Source organism: Lingula anatina, chromosome 2 (assembly GCF_051362555.1).
Source record: "Lingula anatina isolate TDL-2025a chromosome 2, LinAna3.0, whole genome shotgun sequence".
NCBI lineage: Eukaryota > Metazoa > Brachiopoda > Lingulata > Lingulida > Lingulidae > Lingula > Lingula anatina.
In genome coordinates, this window is record NC_141768.1 from 49,081,839 (window position 1) to 49,099,259 (window position 17,421).

The window sequence follows — 17,421 nt, forward strand, 5'->3', positions numbered from 1 at the left end:
CTGAAGGGAATGCGGAGAAATTTGGAAAGGATAGTCTGATTGGACTAATGAAATATCCAATGTTTAGGTGCTATTTTACGTTTTCTTATCTTTTATACCATGTAAACTGTTACATAAATATTAATGTTATAAATAAAAGGAAGCGTTTCTTAAACAGTCCCAGAAATGAATTTATTATTTCATTTTCAGTCCATGTAATTATCTATGTGTAACGTTGTTTGCTATTGGTCTATACAGTCATGTGATTATCTATGCATATTACCGCGGTCGATGAACTGGACTGTGCGTCAGTGTCTCTTGTTCGTCCGTTTTGAGTACAAATATGCATTATTCATAAAATGTTGAACACTGGAAAACATATAACCAGGTCTGTCTATAGACTCTTCATGGCAGTGTTGTCGGATGATTGGTGTCAAAGAGTCGAATGATCATGTAATCTTCGACTTGATTGATAAATCCACTGACTTGAAAAGCTCGGACGGTAGGAGGCACGAACCAATGATCAAAATAGAACGTAGCACGGTACGAGTAGGTCTGTATGACGTTTCAATATGGAAATAACAGGGAAAATAGTTGGAAATTTGATCTCATTTAAATATTGAAGGTTCCAATAACTCTACGTTATACTCATTAGTATAAATTAATCAGCATACCTTTGACATTTCCAGTTTAAATGGTACATGTAAAAAGGTTGCTGAGTAAAACTTAATAAAACCAGTCAGTTACAGGTACTGTCAACACTGTGTGCTGAGAGCCTTGATAATCAAACTAAACAATAAATATTTAGTAATTCATTCTTAAATAAAACTGTTACTTAGATAATTACTTCTATTGTCTTAACTGCATATTTTAATAATAAATGAACATGGTGATCATAAGGATATATGCCCATATATTTATTGGATCAAACATTTTCGTTACAGACTGAAAGAAGATATGCAATGACATTTTATTTCACAATTCCAAGTGGCAATGTCTCTCTGTCCCGCCTGGAACAGTTTGCCATGGAGAGATTGCAGTTCTTGATTCAGTTAGCTGCTTGTAAAGGGGATGTAATACAGGCAACAGACCTCTGCATGCAGTTGCAGCATGTGGAACATTCAGAATGTCTTATACAGGGAACATTAAAGGATAAAATTTCTCATTTTGTATTAAGGTATAATTATGTAGTTATATTCTTGTAGTTCAGCTCCATCTCCAACTTAATTATTTTTTGATAATATTACATTTTTTTTTTTTTGCTGTACTGCCCAAAGTATAGATTTGCAGTGTTTAACACATATGGCTTAAAATGTTCAAACTTGAATATGGATAATTTGTTTGTTACGTTTGGGGACTAAAATCATAAATAGTGATAATAATAATATTTATTTGATGCCTTAAATCCCTCAAAGATCAGTTGAATTTACAATACTTAAAAATTAACATAAAAGAATATTAAGACAAAATGGAAAACAGGTAAGATATTAAACAAAAGCGAAGAGACTTTTAGCTAAGAGTTTCTTTTAAAAAAACTAAATGCAAATAAATTATCCAATCCATTTCAGACTGGCAAGTTGTACAGATGCTGGCATGGCAGATGTGATATTTTATGCAGAAACCCAGCTGTTTGCTTTCCGTCTCTCTTGTATGACAAAAGAAGAGAAACTCGCCTTTCTTACCTCCTTGTCAAAACACATGAAGGGGCGAGATCTTGAGTCAGTTAAGCACACCACAACACGGGGGGCATTGGCAGTCCTGGCAAACATACTCCATCAGATGTCTTTGACAGAATTAGCAGACACATGGGATGAAGGAAGAACAGATAGAACTATTTCTGTCCCATTTCTGTTTGCCCTCAGTTTGGTGGCTAAAAGAAAAGTGAATCTTCATAGGGGTAACATTTACTAATGCAAGTCTTTGTCATAGCATGTCTAGTCCTATCAAACTTTATATGTCAAATATTCCTGAAAAGATTTTAGCTTAGGCTATATTAGGGGGCCCTGAGTTTACACATTTATGAAAATCTATACAATGTTTTTCATCTTTACAGGATGGGCTGAAGTCCCCTACTGTATGCTGAATGACATCTTCCAGTCTGTGTTTAGCTATTTACTCCAGTCTGCCACAAAGAAGGCCAAAAAGCAAATGACCCTCATGATGGAAGATGACAGATTTAACAAATTATTTCACAAGTTGAAGGTGAGATATGGTTATACCTTACTTGAATGACTAAATAATTTATTTTCCCAAACATAGTAAGGTATTGTGTTTATTGCCTGTTTATATTGATAAAAAATGTATGAATGACAATGAATTCAACATTTTTTAATCAAATAATTTAGCCTAAGAGCTATATGTTATCTAAGATTTGATATACATGTTGTCCCCTTATTGATTCCTGAAAATGGATTTTGGAAATTGGATTCGTGTTGATATGGTGCTCTAAGTAGTGATTTGATTCCAAGCAGGTATTGAAGAATGCGTACTTTACTGCCATTTCCTACAGGATGTGTTTTTGAGTTACTCCTCCAAGCAGAACTGTGGGATCTCCTGTACTAAAGTGACTCTCAGATGTGAAGATGTCGATGCAGAGACAGATTTCTTTCCTCCTTGTATGCGCCACCTCCACCAACAGCTGAGACAGCGACACCGGCTGTCGCACCACTCCAGGGTACGAGAATTACCTGTTTATGGCAAACGTGTGGTAGTTTAGGAGCAATTTTCATGTTGGAAAGGTTAAATATTGGTACCCAAGTCACAGTAGTAGTAGTAGTATTTTCCTCCTTAAATTGACACTGATAAAGTAAAATGTGGTAAAGATGTAGTTCTGATAGTCCGTATGTGCCCCCTTCCATACTGTCAAGTCAAAATGATGTCCATTGTTTTCAGGTCAAGTACACCCTGTTCCAGAAGGAATGTGGCCTTCCTGTCCATGAAGCACTGAGATTCTGGAGAGAGGAGTACTCACAGGAACCCCACCACAGTGCAGGCTGTAGACATAACTGGCGTGAAGAGAGGGACAGGTATACATACAATATCAGACATTTGTATGGACTGGAGGGTGCCAGGAAGAACTACAGAGGACACGACTGTGACACTATCCAGGTAATAATAATTTATGTCACTCATTTATATTACACTTTCAACCAGGTAGGTTACAATGTTGTCAAGTGAATTAATACTTTGTAGTATTAATTTTGTCAAACTGCATGGAGAGCAACCTTACTAATTCTGGTATTTTTATAGACAAATTACACTAATTTCTTGCACTTAATGTTGAAATAATTCCATAAAGAATTTACGGAAATCATTAAGTGAAATACCTTTTTGACATTAACTTAGGGAATGTTCAGATAAACCCATTGTACTAGCTGGATCGACCTAACTCTTTGGGAGATTCTTCCTAAGTGCAAGCACTGTAATTGTCTTAAATGCCTAATGCCTCCTTGAGTTGCTAAGGGGTAATTAACTAATGAACTAGCTACTCAAGGAGGTGTGTCAGACAATTAAGTTGATTGCAGTTTAGCAAGAATCCCAGGCAGAGTTGGATCAATCAAGTTGGTACAGTGTTTGAATCTGGACACTGTCTTTCATCTAGCATGAGTACTTTCTCTGCTGCCCATCTGTTAAGCTATCTGCTGAGGCAGCCGGGTTCATCCTCTGATACTGGGTAGTTTATGTGAGGTTGACGGGTGAATTTTGTCTTGACTGGTACATCGCAAACGGCTTTCTGCATTGTCTTTATTGCTAGCATGCATCGCTTGGTTAGTTGATAACATATTATTATACTTTTCAGAAACAGCAACCAGGGCCAAATGAGGAGTGGGGTTGTCCTTTCCAGCACTTTGACCAAGCTAAACTCTCAGAAATCATGGACATTGAAGACATCTCACAGACTTTCCAGTCCAGAATATCACACCTGTCTGAACATGGTGACCCCAATGCTGCATGCAAGGTATATTTCCTAGCCAAGTTAAAAAAGATGGCTGATAGGAATTGCATAGAAGCTGATCTTAAAACCTGTGATTGCCATTGTAATGAAACAAGACAACGGATCTCTGCTGGCTGTAAATGGACATGTGAAGACACTAGGACATTGACAGATGTGACAGAGGTCAAAAGAGATCAGTTGAATATAGGGGAGAAAAAGAAGATTGTGCCAAAACAAATATCCTGTTCAAATTGCAGAATTCTCTGTAATAGGACTCCTTTTGACAAAGTGCCATTGCAAGAATTTCATAAACCACATGAATATTACCAGAACTTCAAATTTTTGTTTGAAGGACTAACAAGTGTTAGAGATAACAATGTTGATGTTGAATCCACCTTTTGAGTGAGGTGCAATTAAAAAACCAAAAGATTTATTTTAGATATCATTTTAGCTAAAGGATGAATGGTGCAACTGTTGAAAAGTATTTTAATGCATATATAGTAAGTAAATAACAAATTGAGGAATTATTAGTTTTAAAACTTTATTTTCACAAAAAATAAAAAGCCAGGAAAAAAACTTTTTATTTGTTTTCTTATTTTTCATTGCCCTCCACCTTTTAACATGATTATGCATGAAGTCAAAACCAGTTTCTATTTTCCTAATCTTGGTACTGAAGATCTTTCTTGAAAAAACATCTGTTGCCATAAAGATGGGATATGTCTGTTTTAAACTAAACCACAACTTTCAACTATGATTGTTATAAATTGTTCAAGATAAAAAGAAGTATTTGTAATATTGGCCCCTGAACTTACAAAAGTCGTAAGTCTTATTTCTACTCTCCTTAAACCATACCACCTGACCTAACAACATTATGCATATCTATTGGAAGAAATAAGATTCTTTGGAATTCTTAGTGCATAGAAATAAAAATACCCCATTCTTAAAAATAACAAGTAAAAATTATTCTGTGTATATAACATATCTTCAATACAAAAGACAATACCTGCAGGTGCTTTTCTACTTGCTTTCTCCCTTAATATCATTAACACTTGGTGGCAAGTAAGGCCTGTTATTTGACAATAAACAATTGATTTGTTTTACTGTTCTTTAACAAAAAAATATAAATGTGTGTGCAGCACCTTCATAGATAAGTTGCCAACAGTCTACTGGCATATCATGATCAAAGCTTCATGATTTGCTGACAAAAATATACCTAAAAATGCAGTCATCTTGTAAATATAAGGTAAGTTGCTTAGCAACACGAGTCATTAATTAATGTCCCCAAAGGAACTGCTGAGACTCTTCTGTAAAACTTAATATAAGTTACAAGTAGCAGTATGTTTGCACTAAAATTAACATACTGTGTGTAATACCAATATGTTGATATATATATATCTATTATGCTTTTAATTTTTTGAACTGATGTTTCTGCCTTTGTGTTTCTAATGTAAAACTGACTTAAAGCCTTATTGCTCTTTTTCTTTATTGACAGTCATGCCTCCCAAGGATGCTATACTTTCAGGAACATGCAGTTTGTCCTTCAAATCATCAGCTGGGCTGAAATTTAAAATGGAAAAAAAAAAATTTATGAATGAATGAATACTGAATACCACAGAGTGAATGTTCTTATTCTTCCCTTAATTATAAAAGTGATATCACATAAGAAGAAAAAACTAACTGCGGTCACTGCCATTCATTTCCCTCCAGAAGATCAGTGGTACCGATCACAGCATCCCATTGTTACATCATTACTTCCTAAGTCTGGTATTAGATTTTTCCCTCATACTAAACTACATTTTCTATGCTTCCAAATTCAGTAAAATTTACTAAAAAATTTTATTCTAGTTTTTGATTGCTCTTAACGTGAATGTCCTGAATCTGTTGAAGCTTGCACAAGCTCTAGATGAGTCAGAATCCTGACCCAAGGAAGAAGAAAGAGTTGTGTAACTTACGTCGACTTGAGGTAGCACAGGATATTAGTCCACAGAAAGGACCAGCAGGCCACATACACTGTCCTTAGGTAAGTTGGTACATAGAAAAAATTCACTGACTGCACCGTAGGCCAAAAGACACAACCAGTCTGCAAATAAAAAACTTTCATTGCTATAATAAGCAGGTAATTATATGATATTATATATAATAAATGCATGTAAGAAATTGCAATTAAAATTATTCACAAAATCTAATAAACACAAGAATAAAGTATAACAATAAAAGTATAAATATGAACCTATTCAAACACAATTACAAACTTCTTACTGCCAGATCTCAAATTGATTAGTCACTGTGCTACAGGAAAAACATTACCAGAAAAGTTTTAGGCCACTTCTGTTTTGCTTCTTCAAAGATATTTTCCTTTCTCTCTAAGACACTCAAACCTTTAATTAAAAATTAAAAATAAATTTTAATGCTTCAAATGTTCACATTTCAATGATGAAATCAAATATCTCATCTGCATATTTAAAGCAATTGCTTGGTAAACTTTCAGAGAGCCCTAATTAAAGTCCAAAAGTCACTTTATTATTGCATTTCACGTTCAAGTTTCAATTGAGTTACAATTTCTTGGCCAATAAAGAAAATTCTTTGTAGCCTTTTTTCAAAACATGAAATATTCATAAGCATTTCCCACAACTGTTAATTAAAGCGAAAACAACTCTTTATATGGAATTTTAAATTCCACAATAAATGCATTGAAACAACACATACGAAAATAATAAATTCCATTTTACCACAAAAACAGTGGCTTTGGCAATTATCCAAAAAATTTGTGCTTGCTAACAGACCACATGCAGTATGTGGACCTGCATAGATGGCTACCCTATGTTATCTACCTTTAAGAAGACAGAAAAAGAAAGACACTTACAAAGAAAGACACTTCAAAGAATCTTTGGGTGTGGGAATGGATTCATTAAGCATTGGAAAGTATATGGGAAAAGTGTTGTTTACCTGCCCTCCCCCCCCCCCCAAAAAAAAAAAAACTGTTTAACGACATTTTTCTGCCAAAATGCAGAGGCTCTATCCCTTTATGGACAAAGGTCAGTTCTGGTTATTTCATTACTAAGTAAGATATATAATGAAAACAAACACAGGATACATTTCACCTACCCACATAAAAGACCATCACCAGGATCCCTCCAGCAATTCCCTGATCACAAGCTATTTTCTTCAGTACAGCTCGGGCAGAACGTCCAGGAAAGACACGCTCCAGAAACGGATACCACGCTGTATAAAATGGTCCAAACAAACTCCCTGTCAACAGGGTGATTCTGCCAGTATTGGCCCAGTTATACTTGTCAACTCCCTTTATGGTCTGTTGACTGATATCACCGCTGGCATAAAGAAAAGATACAGTTGCCATATTACTTATCAATGGATGCTTGACATAGCATTGTTGGATAAACTTTAATGACCTCATAAAAGACATGTCAAGGTGTGTGTAGTAGCCTGGTTACTCAGGTATTCTCTACCACTTGACTACCAGTATCTTCTTCGAGTGCACCAATCTTCTGTGTTCAGCAGGTATGTTCTTGTAATAAATAATAAATATATTAATATAAATATAAATATAATAAAATATAATTTAAGCCACTTTAAATGTCTAAACTGGTAATTATGATATGAACATCAATGTCTCAAATTTGTTTATTCCAGATGTTAATGACAACTGAAAATTAGCAGAAATACATAGGCCAGGATAAAAAAAATAAAATAAAATAAAAACTGGATTAAAAACAATTGTTTTTAACATGCACAATTGCACTTCTTTCACTGTAAATTACTTGTTCATGATATGACAAATCTAGAATCCAGTACTGTTAGTCAGTTATTCGGAATTTGAAAATTTAAATGAAGATTGGCTTATTTCCACATGCTTACTAGTAGTTTGTTCATAAGTAAAGAAATATACTGCTATTAGCAGTTGATGAATCGATTTGAATACATTCAGATCCTGTTATATTTTTCTCTCCGAATCCACCCCCACCCCCGTGTGTGTGTGTGTGTGTGTGTGTGTGTGTGAGAGAGAGAGAGAGAGAGAGAGAGAGAGAGAGAGAAAGAGAGAGGTCCTCTAGTTGATGAACCACTGGCAGTTTTTTCTGATAAAAAACAATAGAGATACCATGGGGTTAGTATCAGTTGCGACTGACGTGTCACGAAGTTACAGGAACTTCATTTAAAATCAAACCTGTAGAAAACAACGTTCAAATGTTGCTGTTGTCTCCGTGTCTACTTTTCATGGACGCTGCCATATTGAATCTCGCATATCCTCGCGAGAGTTACAGCCATGCGTGATGGTGAGATAGAAGCATGTTAGCAACATGTAGGTTTTTTCGCCAATTCACCAAGAACGCACGGCCTCTTATCGCCATTAAAAGAAGGTAAGCAGACAAGGATAGGTATACGCTGTACTTTTGGAGATTTCTTCCTAATTTTTTGCAGAATTGTTTTGATAATCCTCTTGTGTTCCCTGTGCCGTGATGTGGCAGACGACCCTTTTCACAAAATATTTTAATCGAAAGTTGGCTGAATTCGAAGACCAAAAATATCAATGTTCTTTACGCCTGCATAGATCCTCTATGGTACACTTAAGTGAGAATTTAGAGTCCCCCCCCCCCCCCCCCCCCCCCCCCCCCCCCCCCCCCCCAGCTCTCTCTCTCTCTCTCTCTCGAGTTAAATATTTTATCAAAAGATCTGTAAATGCCTTTCTGGAAAAAGATAGGCCATTCAAGTCACTTCTCAGGAAAGAGGGCTTCTAGATCTGATGAATCTTTCAAAAATCATTTGTTAAGTTCAGTGATGGAAGAGAGTGTCTGTATTTAACCTAATCAAATCTGCCTTGAATGGACACTTGACAACTAGGTAGAAATGGAAGCCTGTTATTTAGATAATTAATTGACTGTTTCAGAGGAGATATTTCTGGAGCAGTGATGAGAGAAGATCATTGGAGAAACTTCAGTTCACAACAATCCAAGATGGATACCATTCTGAAGAGAGTAAAGAGACGTTTTGTTGAAAAACTTGCTGTACCTGAAAGGTTTAATACACAGTATGATACAACTGGCAATGGTTTTGAGAAACAAAGAACAGGTCTTACAATGAACCAAAGTTTTGAACCAGCCATCAAAAAGATGAAGATGCAACATTCATTCAGTAATAAAGAGAGGCAGCTTGGTTGTACACTGCAACATAATGGTATTACACATGATATAACAAAGGCCATGCCTCAGACATCTCATGAGAATCAAAACAATACCAGATATTCAGGAATTGAAGGTGTCTGGAAAGGTATCCAGAAAATGACTAAATCTATGAAAAGGAGGCTTCGTAGAAAAAGATCTTTAAATAAGATAGCAAAAGATGGAGCTTCTGCAGACATTAGTCAAGAACAATCATTAAAGTTATTATTAACCAAACCTCTAGAGTCAGAGCACCAAGTAACTAAAAGTTTAAACAATACAGTTGTAAATGGTAGAGTTAATTGTGAGCCAGGAACATCAGATTCAGGAGACAATGATGAGGATAATACACATAACAGTGGTAGGACTTCACAGTCTGGTCTGCCCACAGATGACTGTTATGTTGCCCTGGATTGTGAGTTTGTAGGGATTGGACCAAAGGGAAGAACAAGTGCTTTAGGTACAGATGTATATAAAATTGATTAATATTGAGATTGTAATTTTTAAAATGCATTGAGTCAGAGAAGATGTTTTATCAAAGATCAGCTGTTGCCATTGAATTTAGCCCATTGTATACTTTAGTTGTGAATCCTTGCCTCAAGAATTTTATCTTTGATACTTAAAAGAGTCGAATGTGTCTGTGTTAATAAGATAAATAACGTGTTTAGATGATGTAAACCTAAGAGTCCCTGGAAAGTGTATGAGGTCACATCATAATATTTGTTATTGTTTACTTTTCAGGGCGTTGTAGTATTGTTGATTTCCATGGCCGGGTTGTCTTGGATATATACGCCAAACCCGAGGAGGTGATCACTGACTACCGCACACCCTGGAGTGGTTTGAGGAAGAAAGACCTGGTCCAGGCAGTCCCCACCATCAGCGCAGTCAATCAGATTAAAAAGACTGTCAAAGTATGGCATGTGTATTAATATGAATAGGTTAATTTTGTTTGTGTTTTAAACCCGATTGTTATCTAGGTTGGCCATAAGCTTATGGTATGAAAGTATTTTCGGATTGTGTTTGATAATTATTGTATATGATCCAACTACCAAGCTAATGAACATTTGTGCTAACTGATTATTATTATTATTATTATTTTGAGAGCTCTGTCCAGACTTTGACATTCTGGCTGCTTAAGCAAGATTTCCCCTGCAAAAACATATTGTTAATTGAAAATAAGTAGCTTATAATTATGAAACCGTTCAACAATTTTGGAGGCATCACTTTATGGCATTTATCTGTTCAGAAATGATAGGAAAGTATTACTTGGCTCAGATAAGTTCACAAATAGTAATTATGTACTAGACATATGTAAAAGTTTTGCAAGAGCCTTTACAACTTTGCACATTTTTTTTCTTTGCAGGGTAAAATTATAGTAGGCCATGCGCTGCAGAATGACTTCAAAGTCCTCCAGCTGGGCCATCCCTGGCCTGAGACCAGAGATATATGTACTTACAAACCTCTTCGAGCCATGGCCAATTATGAAGTGCATAATGCTGCATCATTGAAGAAACTTTCTGCATCTCTTCTTAGTAAGTTGATTGCTAGTTAAGTTTTTTATTTATGCCAGAACACTGTAATGGAGAGTGTTCAGTGTTAGAAGCTTTTGTTTTTTGTATTTGGCAGAACATGTGATTTTAGTATTTTGGTATAAATTTTTCACTTCTTTTAACAGTACTTAACTAGTCTTAAAAGACACTAATTAACAATTTATGAAAATTGTCTTTTAAAAGTGAAATTTAGAAATTAGAAGTTTTTAAAGCGAATAAAGCAACCTAAGATTTTTTCATTTAATATTTAGAGCGCAAAATCCAAAGTGGTGAACACTGCTCTTTGGAAGATGCCAGGGCCACCATGGACCTCTTCAAGTTAGTTCGAGATGAGTGGGAAAAAGGACTTCTGAAGAAATCTGCTCATTCCAAAAAACATAAAAAGAATCCAGAAACAGAAAAATCATTCTTGGATGATGAATATTGGGAAGAAGAAAGTGAAAATGTTAACAATGGGATTTGTAGTTTTGAAGAAAGGGATCAGAAGTGAAAATTGTTTGGTATTATTTTATGGATGCTACATTATTATTTATAACTAGATTTTGACTATTAATTTTCTAGTATCAAACACACATAGGTCTTTAACATGGTCTCAATTAGTATTTAATACTTTTAAAAACCTGTGGGAAGCAAAATTTAAGTGAGCTTATGATTAATAATTTTGTATAGATTAAAGTTGATAATTTCATATATTTGATAGCAATATCGTAGTGCAGGAAAACATTTGAACTTGCAATGTTTTTTCATTGACATAAAATGTGTTCAGAATGTATTGGAATTTGTTTTCATTTCAGTGTCTTGAGACCGGTTAAACTAAATATTTCAGGTGGAAAGATGGCTTTCGTAGACTGCTAAGAACCTAAACAACAAAGTTGTGTTTCACAAAAAAAAAAAACTTATGTGTCATTTACCTTTTTTTGTCTGGATTTTTCCTATAGCACAATGAGATTAACTTGACAGTTATTTTTAACTGGCATAACTGCCAAGAGCCCAGTTAAGTTAGTCAACTACATTTATTGTGACACAATTATTTTTCAGATGCTTAAGATCAGTACCGCAAGGTCACCTTTACACAATCAGACATTCAATTTTAGTTTAAGTTAAGTTTAACCCCAAAATGCAACTTAAAACTTAACTGACCCCAACTGTTTGACCGTGTATCAAATTGTGATTGGAAAAGATGTAAATGACAGGGAGTGATGTATAACTTATGGTTCTTTCAATATGGATTACTAGTTGCAGGATGATATGATTTTAATTTTGAATTCAATGACATCTTTATTTTGTTAAAATTTAGAAATGTCAAAAATGCCATTACATCTTAAATGTATAGACTTTATTGCTGGGATATAATGAAACTCATTTGAATAGATTCAAACCAATGTGATATAAATAATAATGTACTTGGATTGTGTTTTGTTATTTATTAATGTTATCAATTCTCTTAGTGTATTCTACTGCCTTTATGGAGCTGCCAAATTATTTGTTTCCCTCAGAGTCAACTTCTATCAAGCTAACATCTCTCTTGCCTAAGTATGCCATCTAGGACTGGGTTCCCATACCTAGATCGATCTAACAGGATCGATCCATCTCCGAGGGGTTTTTCTCTAAATTACTTTCAGCTTAAGCGGCTTAGATGTCTGGCATGCCTACTGAAGCTGCTAAAGGATAATTTTAATTAAAATTATCCCCTTGCAGCTTCAGTAGGTGTGACAGACATCTAAGCTGGTTATGTTGACTATAATTTAGCAAGCATCCCCTCGGATATAGATCAATCCACAATTAGAACAATAGGGTCTGGGAATGGTCCCTAGAGTAACCCATGAATTCAGGGGGGTTAATTCTGATCCAGGCATGCCCCTGACGTAATCTATTGCCAGCCAGTTGCCTGTCTGAACATCTCTTTAAGATCAGGAAAAACCAGTTGTTCAACAGGAATCCTTCCTCATTTGTACCAATTTCTTGAAGACTAAAAGTTATCTCCATGTTCAGTTCAGTCCATTCTTTGAAAACCAACCCCACAGTTTTAACAAAGAAGTTGTTAACCATCCCACTGTCTCCGCCAAATGTTCAGAACCTCCCTGGAATAAGGAACGTCCCAGGGTCATCGTGACTGTCACTGGTCAGGTATTGAAACCAGAGCTGCTCAAATCGTGTCCTGTCCAGAACATCTTTGGTACCCTGTAATGTAATACAAACGCCACAGTTACAGATTATTACCAGATCTGTTCAAATCGTGTCCTGTCCAGAACATCTTTGGTACCCTGTAATGTAATACAAACGCCACAGTTACAGATTATTACCAGATCTGTTCAAATCGTGTCCTGTCCAGAACATCTTTGGTACCCTGTAATGTAATACAAACGCCACAGTTACAGATTATTACCAGATCTGTTCAAATCGTGTCCTGTCCAGAACATCTTTGGTACCCTGTAATGTAATACAAACGCTACAGTTACAGATTATTACCAGATCTGTTCAAATCGTGTCCTGTCCAGAACATCTTTGGTACCCTGTAATGTAATACAAACGCCACAGTTACAGATTATTACCAGATCTGTTCAAATCGTGTCCTGTCCAGAACATCTTTGGTACCCTGTAATGTAATACAAACGCCACAGTTACAGATTATTACCAGATCTGTTCAAATCGTGTCCTGTCCAGAACATCTTTGGTACCCTGTAACGTAACATATGCGCAGTTACAGTCATCGTGCGGTTTTGATGTTTTATAATCGTACCAAATTGCAAAACGTACATCTTTCATGGTTAAATGACTGCAGAACAAATTCCAAAAATGAAAAAAGTTATGAAATATATTTTTACATTTTACAGTGTGCTAAAGAAGCATATTCATTTACATGAACTTTGATTTTTGTTCCAATTTAAAAAAAAGTTGGTGAGCATTATATTCGTGTATGAGTAGACGTTATAGCTGTTGGTATAATTTTGTGTACCTCTGTCATTTTTTTAAACGCCGTCTCACATAGCCAGTCGTTAATATCAAACTCAGCAAAGCACTCAGTGAACTCTGCCAGATCGATCACTCCATCACCTGCAATGGTAATTGTCAAGTAATGTGTTTCTGTATGCTTACTATGACTGGTGTTCTATTATTACTGTAAATGATGTCTGCACACCATATTTCAATGAAAGGAAATATGAAAGTTACAGTTTAATTTGATGGAAAAATGACTGCAAGAGTAACACAGTATTCTGGAAAACGACCGTAAATATTATTTGAATTCAAATTTTTTTAAAAAGTCATTGCTTTCGTGAATGATAAAAATGAGAGAATGATGTACATTATTTTTAAAACGGCAGGTTGGGAATAAAAATTGGTCGATGACTTTAGAACCTTAGAAGAACAGCAGTTTTCTGGGGTTGACGTTTATGTCTTGTCAATCTTTATTTGGATTCAAACTAAAAGTATGGTATAACACATAAAAACTATGACGCTTTGATTTATAATTTCACGTATAGAGCGTTAAGTAGTGCAGCTAGTTATATTTTCCAACTTGTTTTGAAAATGTGAAGTCATTAAATGTAGGCACCGTTTAAATCTATGACATCAAACAGGAAGTCCATGAGGTCTTTCTGCCAGCTATAGTCCACCTTCCCGTCCAGTGACGTGTCCGGCCACCCGGCTCTAGACTGGGCCGCCGCCACAAATTCTGACCAGTGTGTTAACCATTCTTCAAGGTTCATCTACAATTTGAAAAACTATAATAAATAAAATAAAAGGCGTTGTCGGTAGGGCGCTTCAGTCACGCTTTTGTGGTTTTCTTTGTTGAAATTCCCAGGCACGACATTTTTCTCCACGAAAGGACGTACGATTTTTGTAGTTTGAAACAGACTAATTTTACTTACTGACGTGCAACGCTCATCAGATAAAGTGTTACTTCATGGGAAATCTAGACCATGGTTGTAAATAATGAAACATCATTTGAGCGCTGGGATATCAGAGAACCAGGCAATATCTGAATGAAAGGTAAAGGTTACTTGGAACGATTACAAACGAAATTAACGCCTTAAGATCGACGAAGAACTCACGTGCAATTCGCAGAACTCACGTGCATTTCGAGCGGTCTGCTAGACTTGTGCGCTCTGTTGCCTTTCATCAAGCCTGCCATGATGGACGCTATCCTCTCCTGTAAAATCTTGTAACTGGGGTCGGAGACTTCACTGTCATGGATGTCTGCAACTTTCTTCAACAAAAATAAATGTAACACAGGATTAACACCGTCCGGGTTATTGTCGTTTTCCTGAGTACAACATCCGTAAATGCCCATATACTGGGTGGACTACCCCCACATATCTCACCCGGGATCAAACCAAGATAGTAGAGAATAACACCAAGAAATAACCCGCATGGCGTATACTCAGCTCTCTACCAGGATGACTGCGTAATATAACTGGAAGCTTCGCCTCACCTGCTAGAATATATCTTATTACGGAGCACGTGATCGGTTAATAAATCATCTTTTTTTACTTGTGAACAAAAATGGAGTTGATTCTGCTTGGCGGGCTTACAGAGACGGATTTTATTGCTAATACCGCCATTCTAAAGGTCACTGTTAGGTCACCTGCTTCTTTAATTGCCTTTACTCGAGGCATTAGTTCCAAAAATTTGAAAACAAAAACTTTGGTTCCTTAGTAAGCATTATAATGCATGAGAACTTCAAAGTTGAAGTGCAGGAAAGGATTATTTCAATACATCAAAATATGTTTTTTTAATCAAAGTAAAAAAGTGATTCATATAACAATGCTCAGTATTATAACTAACAAGGAATCGCGGTTAATATCCTGCGTATCTTACCCTTAGTAAATTGACAAAATCCGTTCTGGAGACTACTTTGTCGTGTGTCGCATCTGAAACAAAAAGTGGGCTATATTATTAATGACATGATAATTCATTCACATAGAGTGAGCATTTGTTGGCTTATCGTTCACCTTTATATAAACACAATATGTACACAATGGAATTCAAAATATTAAGTGTTTTAAACAAATAAATTAGACAGAAGTTGTATCGAGGGATTTAAAAAAACAGACAAATAACATCTAGTAGACAAAACAAGAGCGTAACAGAAGTTTATTGCCTGGTATACATCTTTAGAATAATTAGTGTGAACTTCTTTTTATATTTCTGTAAGAATGCAGGTGGTTTTCCTCGATATTTACAGATGTGCATCTCAGATATTCGCTGGTAAGTATATAATATTTTATCTGTTAGATCACCATTCTTTCTACACACGATAGTACAGGACATTTTACTGCCTGCGGATCCCGAACGCGTTATCTGTACTGTACAGATTAATTGTTCACCAGATGGGTGACGAGGTGCTTATATATGACCAAGGTTCTTATATCTAACGCTAAAGACCAGATATTCACTGCAGTGACATTACATTTACATATGAAGTGGCTGTCAACGAAACATTTAAAAACGCTACACCCTGTTAAGTAGGTTAATGAAAGTCGTATTACTCCCTCGCGGTTAATGAAGACACAGAACCCGTTCTGCAGTGACAGCGTTCGCTGTTTTCACCCGAGACTCACGATATCATGAGTCCTTTTTTTTCAAAAGGAAGAAATGTTTATGCAGTGCACGTCTCTCTACTGGCTGGCTTACCGGTACAGCTTGATGGTACAAACCGCAGCACGGAGCCTCAGAACTTATTAAAAAGGCCAGAAGCAAATCCTACCTGACAAGTGTTGCATTTATGATGGAATGAACCGACAGTATTAACATTCTCTACGCCCATAGCGGTTGTAAACATACTACATACTAAAACTGATATATTTAATGCTCTGGACTAGTGACAAATAACATCTGTATTATTTATTGTTAACAACGTTAAATGTTGATAAATGCAATAGCACTTGGTATTAAGTACCAGTATATTGGGAAGACGCTGAAGGTCATTTAATGCATGAACCTTGCGTGACAACGTCATTTATTCCCACGCTCTGAGAAGATTCTTACAATAAAAATTCTAATATTTGGTTGTCGTTTTAAGTTATAAGAGGTGGTAAACTCTACATTCAAACACGGCTGATTTGGCCGCGTGGTATGACCTAGGTTTTAACTCCAGGACAAGTGCCTTGTGCCGTCTGCTGACAGATCATTATCAAACCTTAATTAATATTATCAATATTACTTACCAAACAACACAACAAAAACATGCTCATATTTGGCTTTCAAAAAATCAGATAGTTCATATCCTTCACCATGTCCAGTTGCCATGGATGGTCTGGGTGGTCAGGTGTTCTACGGGATATATAAATAATGACATACAGGGACGCTCTCTCGCTGCGACACAGTTAAGTAGGCACAGTGTATATTTAGCCAGCAGACCACTACACGGTAGAGTCGCGTTGGGAAGTGAACATGAAAGTGCCTCGGCGCATAGGTGAGGCGATTTACACGCCAGTCACGCAGTCTGTCTTAGTAAATATTATCAGGCAGAGCCACTCGCATGGATTATGAGTCAGTTAGTGATGGCTTGTTGCGAGTTGCTAAACGTAACCGCTTAATTACCAACCTCTGCATGACAAAAAAAAAAAAAAAAAAAAAAAAAAAAAAAAAAAAAAAAAAAAAAAAAAACGGTTCCCCAAATGCCTGTGCGTTGAAGATATATGTAGTTTTTTTAAAGACCAACAGAACCTTTTGGTTATTCATAAGAAAATGTAATTCTTTTAGAATACAATTGTCAAGAGCAGGAAAAGCGCTCTCCGTTTGAAATCCCTAACCACGAAAGGTTGAGAGTAAGTTGTCCATT

At 36.0% G+C, this 17,421-nt stretch overlaps 4 protein-coding genes across 8 annotated transcripts; 2 read left to right on the forward strand and 2 right to left on the reverse strand.

The window, feature by feature from the left end:
- Positions 1 to 245: 245 nt before the first annotated feature.
- Positions 246 to 4,497, forward strand: LOC106181510 (DNA primase large subunit). Of its 4 annotated transcripts, none has more exons than XM_013565901.2 (7): positions 246 to 522; positions 924 to 1,156; positions 1,548 to 1,876; positions 2,033 to 2,181; positions 2,489 to 2,653; positions 2,872 to 3,087; positions 3,779 to 4,497. In XM_013565901.2, exons 1-7 carry the CDS (start codon positions 403 to 405, stop codon positions 4,313 to 4,315), a joined length of 1,749 nt encoding a protein of 582 aa, XP_013421355.2. In that variant the 5' UTR covers positions 246 to 402; the 3' UTR covers positions 4,316 to 4,497. The 4 variants fall into 4 exon arrangements, with proteins under 4 accessions (XP_013421355.2, XP_086859126.1, XP_013421357.2 ...); XM_087003000.1 differs by having other exon boundaries at positions 2,872 to 3,005; positions 3,779 to 4,126; XM_013565903.2 differs by having other exon boundaries at positions 249 to 532.
- On the reverse strand, positions 4,438 to 8,254 carry LOC106181513 (mpv17-like protein). The gene is made up of 5 exons (XM_013565911.2): positions 8,097 to 8,254; positions 7,019 to 7,439; positions 6,221 to 6,291; positions 5,866 to 5,993; positions 4,438 to 5,470 (listed from the first exon to the last, which is right to left on the reverse strand). The coding sequence occupies exons 2-5, from the start codon at positions 7,335 to 7,337 to the stop codon at positions 5,380 to 5,382; spliced, it is 609 nt and encodes a 202-aa protein (XP_013421365.2). The 5' UTR covers positions 7,338 to 7,439; positions 8,097 to 8,254; the 3' UTR covers positions 4,438 to 5,379.
- LOC106181511 (uncharacterized) lies at positions 8,142 to 12,046 on the forward strand. The gene is made up of 5 exons (XM_013565906.2): positions 8,142 to 8,289; positions 8,817 to 9,547; positions 9,829 to 9,998; positions 10,451 to 10,619; positions 10,889 to 12,046. Exons 1-5 carry the CDS (start codon positions 8,219 to 8,221, stop codon positions 11,125 to 11,127), a joined length of 1,380 nt encoding a protein of 459 aa, XP_013421360.2. The 5' UTR covers positions 8,142 to 8,218; the 3' UTR covers positions 11,128 to 12,046.
- LOC106181512 (sarcoplasmic calcium-binding proteins II, V, VI, and VII) lies at positions 12,047 to 17,095 on the reverse strand. 2 transcript variants are annotated; one of them, XM_087003009.1, is made up of 6 exons: positions 16,805 to 17,082; positions 15,456 to 15,508; positions 14,710 to 14,844; positions 14,191 to 14,344; positions 13,594 to 13,691; positions 12,047 to 12,818 (listed from the first exon to the last, which is right to left on the reverse strand). In XM_087003009.1, exons 1-6 carry the CDS (start codon positions 16,884 to 16,886, stop codon positions 12,708 to 12,710), a joined length of 633 nt encoding a protein of 210 aa, XP_086859135.1. In that variant the 5' UTR covers positions 16,887 to 17,082; the 3' UTR covers positions 12,047 to 12,707. The 2 variants fall into 2 exon arrangements, with proteins under 2 accessions (XP_086859135.1, XP_086859136.1); XM_087003010.1 differs by lacking the exon at positions 12,047 to 12,818 and adding an exon at positions 12,825 to 13,316 and having other exon boundaries at positions 16,805 to 17,095.
- Positions 17,096 to 17,421: the final 326 nt, after the last annotated feature.

Coding starts and splice junctions, on each gene's coding strand:
- LOC106181513 (XM_013565911.2), bottom strand. CDS start 7,337: ATGTCTTTTATGAGGTCATTAAAGTTTATCCAACAATGCTATGTCAAG. Junction 5,994..6,220: donor AGTGGCCTAAAACTTTTCTG/GTAATGTTTTTC, acceptor TTTTATTTGCAG/ACTGGTTGTGTCTTTTGGCC. Junction 5,471..5,865: donor CTGTGCTACCTCAAGTCGAC/GTAAGTTACACA, acceptor TTTAAATTTCAG/CCCAGCTGATGATTTGAAGG.
- LOC106181511 (XM_013565906.2), top strand. CDS start 8,219: ATGTTAGCAACATGTAGGTTTTTTCGCCAATTCACCAAGAACGCACGG. Junction 8,290..8,816: donor CTTATCGCCATTAAAAGAAG/GTAAGCAGACAA, acceptor TGACTGTTTCAG/AGGAGATATTTCTGGAGCAG. Junction 9,999..10,450: donor AGATTAAAAAGACTGTCAAA/GTATGGCATGTG, acceptor TTTTCTTTGCAG/GGTAAAATTATAGTAGGCCA.
- LOC106181512 (XM_087003009.1), bottom strand. CDS start 16,886: ATGGCAACTGGACATGGTGAAGGATATGAACTATCTGATTTTTTGAAA. Junction 15,509..16,804: donor TGTTTTTGTTGTGTTGTTTG/GTAAGTAATATT, acceptor TTTTTGTTTCAG/ATGCGACACACGACAAAGTA. Junction 14,845..15,455: donor ATTTTGTCAATTTACTAAGG/GTAAGATACGCA, acceptor TTTTTGTTGAAG/AAAGTTGCAGACATCCATGA.
- LOC106181510 (XM_013565901.2), top strand. CDS start 403: ATGATTGGTGTCAAAGAGTCGAATGATCATGTAATCTTCGACTTGATT. Junction 2,182..2,488: donor AATTATTTCACAAGTTGAAG/GTGAGATATGGT, acceptor CATTTCCTACAG/GATGTGTTTTTGAGTTACTC. Junction 3,088..3,778: donor ACGACTGTGACACTATCCAG/GTAATAATAATT, acceptor TATACTTTTCAG/AAACAGCAACCAGGGCCAAA.